General features: G+C 45.1%; 1 protein-coding gene across 1 annotated transcript in view; it reads right to left on the reverse strand.

The window, feature by feature from the left end:
• Positions 1-2,733, reverse strand: part of CEP164 (centrosomal protein 164) — a 40,951-nt gene that overhangs the window by 18,455 nt on the left and 19,763 nt on the right. The window contains exons 13-14 of the mRNA XM_029283529.1: positions 2,175-2,306; positions 557-679 (exon numbers count right to left, since the gene is read on the reverse strand). Of these exons, the coding sequence (XP_029139362.1) occupies positions 557-679; positions 2,175-2,306 (255 nt within the window). The remainder of the gene's footprint in view (positions 1-556; positions 680-2,174; positions 2,307-2,733) is intronic.

Raw genomic sequence — 2,733 nt, forward strand, 5'->3', positions numbered from 1 at the left:
TGGAAGAGTAAAATTTTACCTACAATGGAAGACTGGAGATTGAAAGTTTCGTACCTTGCTGAGATGGCAAAGATTTCGGCTTATTTGAAGAATTACTCAAATGAACAATTTTTATTAATATGGAGAAGATGGATTGTTTATATTCAAAAGAAGCATAGAGTGGTGGAATATAATTTAGGTTTTTAGAAAAATTTTTCTTTTCTTTTATATATTTTACCTACTCATGTAGAATAATATACTTTGTGGAGTTAGAGATACTAATATTTGTTTACTTATATTTGAATATTATCCTGGGATTAGGTTTGGGAAGTCCGGGGGGGTGGGTTTTTTTTTTATATAGCACGGTGTAGCATTTGTGGTTTTTTTATGATGAAAAAATAATAAAATTTTATATTGAAAAAAAAGAATACAGTGGCATAAAAGTCTGACAGACAGTCAGATAAATATATAAAAGATGTTTACAAGCTAGCTCCATCTCTCCCTCAGATGCTGTGAGTAAAACAGCTATAAGCCTATTGGAGCTTTTGCTGGGCATCCAACTTATTAGTAACCTTACCTTGTCCTCATGTTGCATCTGAATTCTAACTAGAGTCTCCTGGTGTATCTTCTGCATTTTTTCCAACTCTCTAGCATGTTCTTGCTCAACCTCTTGACGCTTCTCTTTCAGAAGATCACTGAGCTACGGTTGAGATAAAGGCATCCAGATTAAACTACTGTTATTCCCACCATCATCACACAATGACAACAAAAAATGCTGCAAAGCTGCAGTAAAGAATAGCACAGTACACTACACATGAGCTACTGTGACCCTTGTGCTGGCACAGGTAGTCTAATGTGTTGTGAGAGTCTGGCAACTGAGTTCTAAATAGCTGCCCTTGTATCTATAATGGACCACCTGCCTCCACCCAGCTCTTCAAGAAAGAACCTGGGGCATTCTGGGGCTTCAGGGAGCTGGCTACCAGGTAGGCTAGAACAGAAAATCAGCTCTACAAGAAGACCAGGATGGCAGTTGATTGAGATTGGCAATCATAACCTTGCAAATCTCACTGTGATATATGTCCCTTCCTCTACTCCAAGGAATTGGGGAAGGGGTTGCCTGAGCCAATTCCTAATATTTTCTTATTTCCCAGACTTAAATAATGTTGCAGTTCCCCTTACTTAGGTAATAGTTCTTACGTATTCCTATCTCCTACTCTCTACACCGTCTTTTCTTGCTTTGTCAACAGCCTCAGAGTCTAGGAGAGCATCAGTGGCTAGCTGGAGACACCCCTTGTAGCCCTGAGGTATTTCCGATGAAAGGATCCCCATGGGCTTTAACTGGACTTGTCTTTCCCTTTTAATGCAACAGAAGTGATGGGCCCTTAACAAGGTTGCCTACTCTGGAAGCCCTCTTATGCCAGTGCACTTGCTCGCCTGCCTTTAAGGATCTAACCAAGGGCCTAACTTCTTCACAAGGCATTTGGAAGCTACAGATGGTGCAGAGTGCGGTGGCGCAGGCAGTTTGGGGATGCCCAAGAATGGCCTCTGTAACACCAATGCGAGCTGCATTGGCTGCCAGTCTGCTTCCTGATGCAATTCAAGGTGTTGCTGATCACCTTTAAAGCCCTTCATGGCATGGGTCCAGGCTACTTGAGGGACCCTGTCAGTCCATCAGGATTGGCCTGTCCCACGCGTGCCGGCAGAGGAGGGCCCAATTATTCTGGCTGGTGGGGTGCAGGAGGACGGCCTTCTCTGCTGTGGCTCCTGCCCTCTGGAACATCTTGGCCCTCCCCCCAGGTGAAGTTGGCCCCAACCTTCCTAACCTTTTGTAAGGGCTCTGCCAGTTAGCCTGGGGCCCCAACGGGCAACAGCACAGTGGAAGTGGTTGATCAAGTAACAACTGTCCCATCTCCCTCCACTCTGCTCCCGCCCTACCCATGTGTCCTTAGATTTTAATGTTTGATTTTAGTTTATTTGTCTTTAAATGTACATGTATAAATCCATTTTTAGGACAGTGAGCCGCCCAGAGTTATCCTGTGGTAAGATGGTGTCCAATAAATTTTATAAATAAATAAACAAATGCACTGAGAGGGGAGCATAATAGTCTAACTAAGCAACAGATCCTGCACTAATGTGCAGAGTTGATCCTGCACATTAGAGACCACGTTGTAAGAAGTATGGCGTTTCCTTGTTACCTCTCGCTCATACTCTGCTGCTTGATGTCTCTTCTGCTGAACCTTTTGCTCCACATTCTTGAGCTCCTTCTGAAATTCTGCTTCCTCTCTTCTCTGAGCCTCCATTATTTCCATCCGGAGGGCCAGAATAACCTGGCCAGGAGACAAAGCAGGAGCCTTCAGGGATCTCCAGCCAACCTGTATGGTGTGCAACCCACTAGAGATTTTTCCTAGCTGGTGGGTAAGACCATTTGCTTTTCTTAAGCTAACTATAGTTCATTAAGTATTTAAATCTGTGTTTACAGAAATAAGCCTCTGTGTCTGCATGAGGAACTTATGAAATTCCAAAAGAGTTTGCACAGGGTGTCTCCCCATTCCCAACAGTCCGCTCCCACAGAGAGGGCCTTCTTAGAGTGCCGTCGGCCAGACAATGCCGGCTGGCGACCCCCAGGGGGAGAGCCTTCTCTGTGGCAGCTCCTGCCCTCTGGAATGACCTACCCCCCGACCTACGTACAGTTGCGGACCTGCGCCTTTTTCGCCGAGCCCTGAAGGCCCATCTATTCCGTGCGGCCGGCCTGGC

The sequence above is a fragment of the Protobothrops mucrosquamatus genome, unplaced genomic scaffold, assembly GCF_001527695.2.
Source record: "Protobothrops mucrosquamatus isolate PMUCROS unplaced genomic scaffold, P.Mucros_1.0 scaffold115, whole genome shotgun sequence".
In the NCBI taxonomy this organism is placed as follows: domain Eukaryota; kingdom Metazoa; phylum Chordata; class Lepidosauria; order Squamata; family Viperidae; genus Protobothrops; species Protobothrops mucrosquamatus.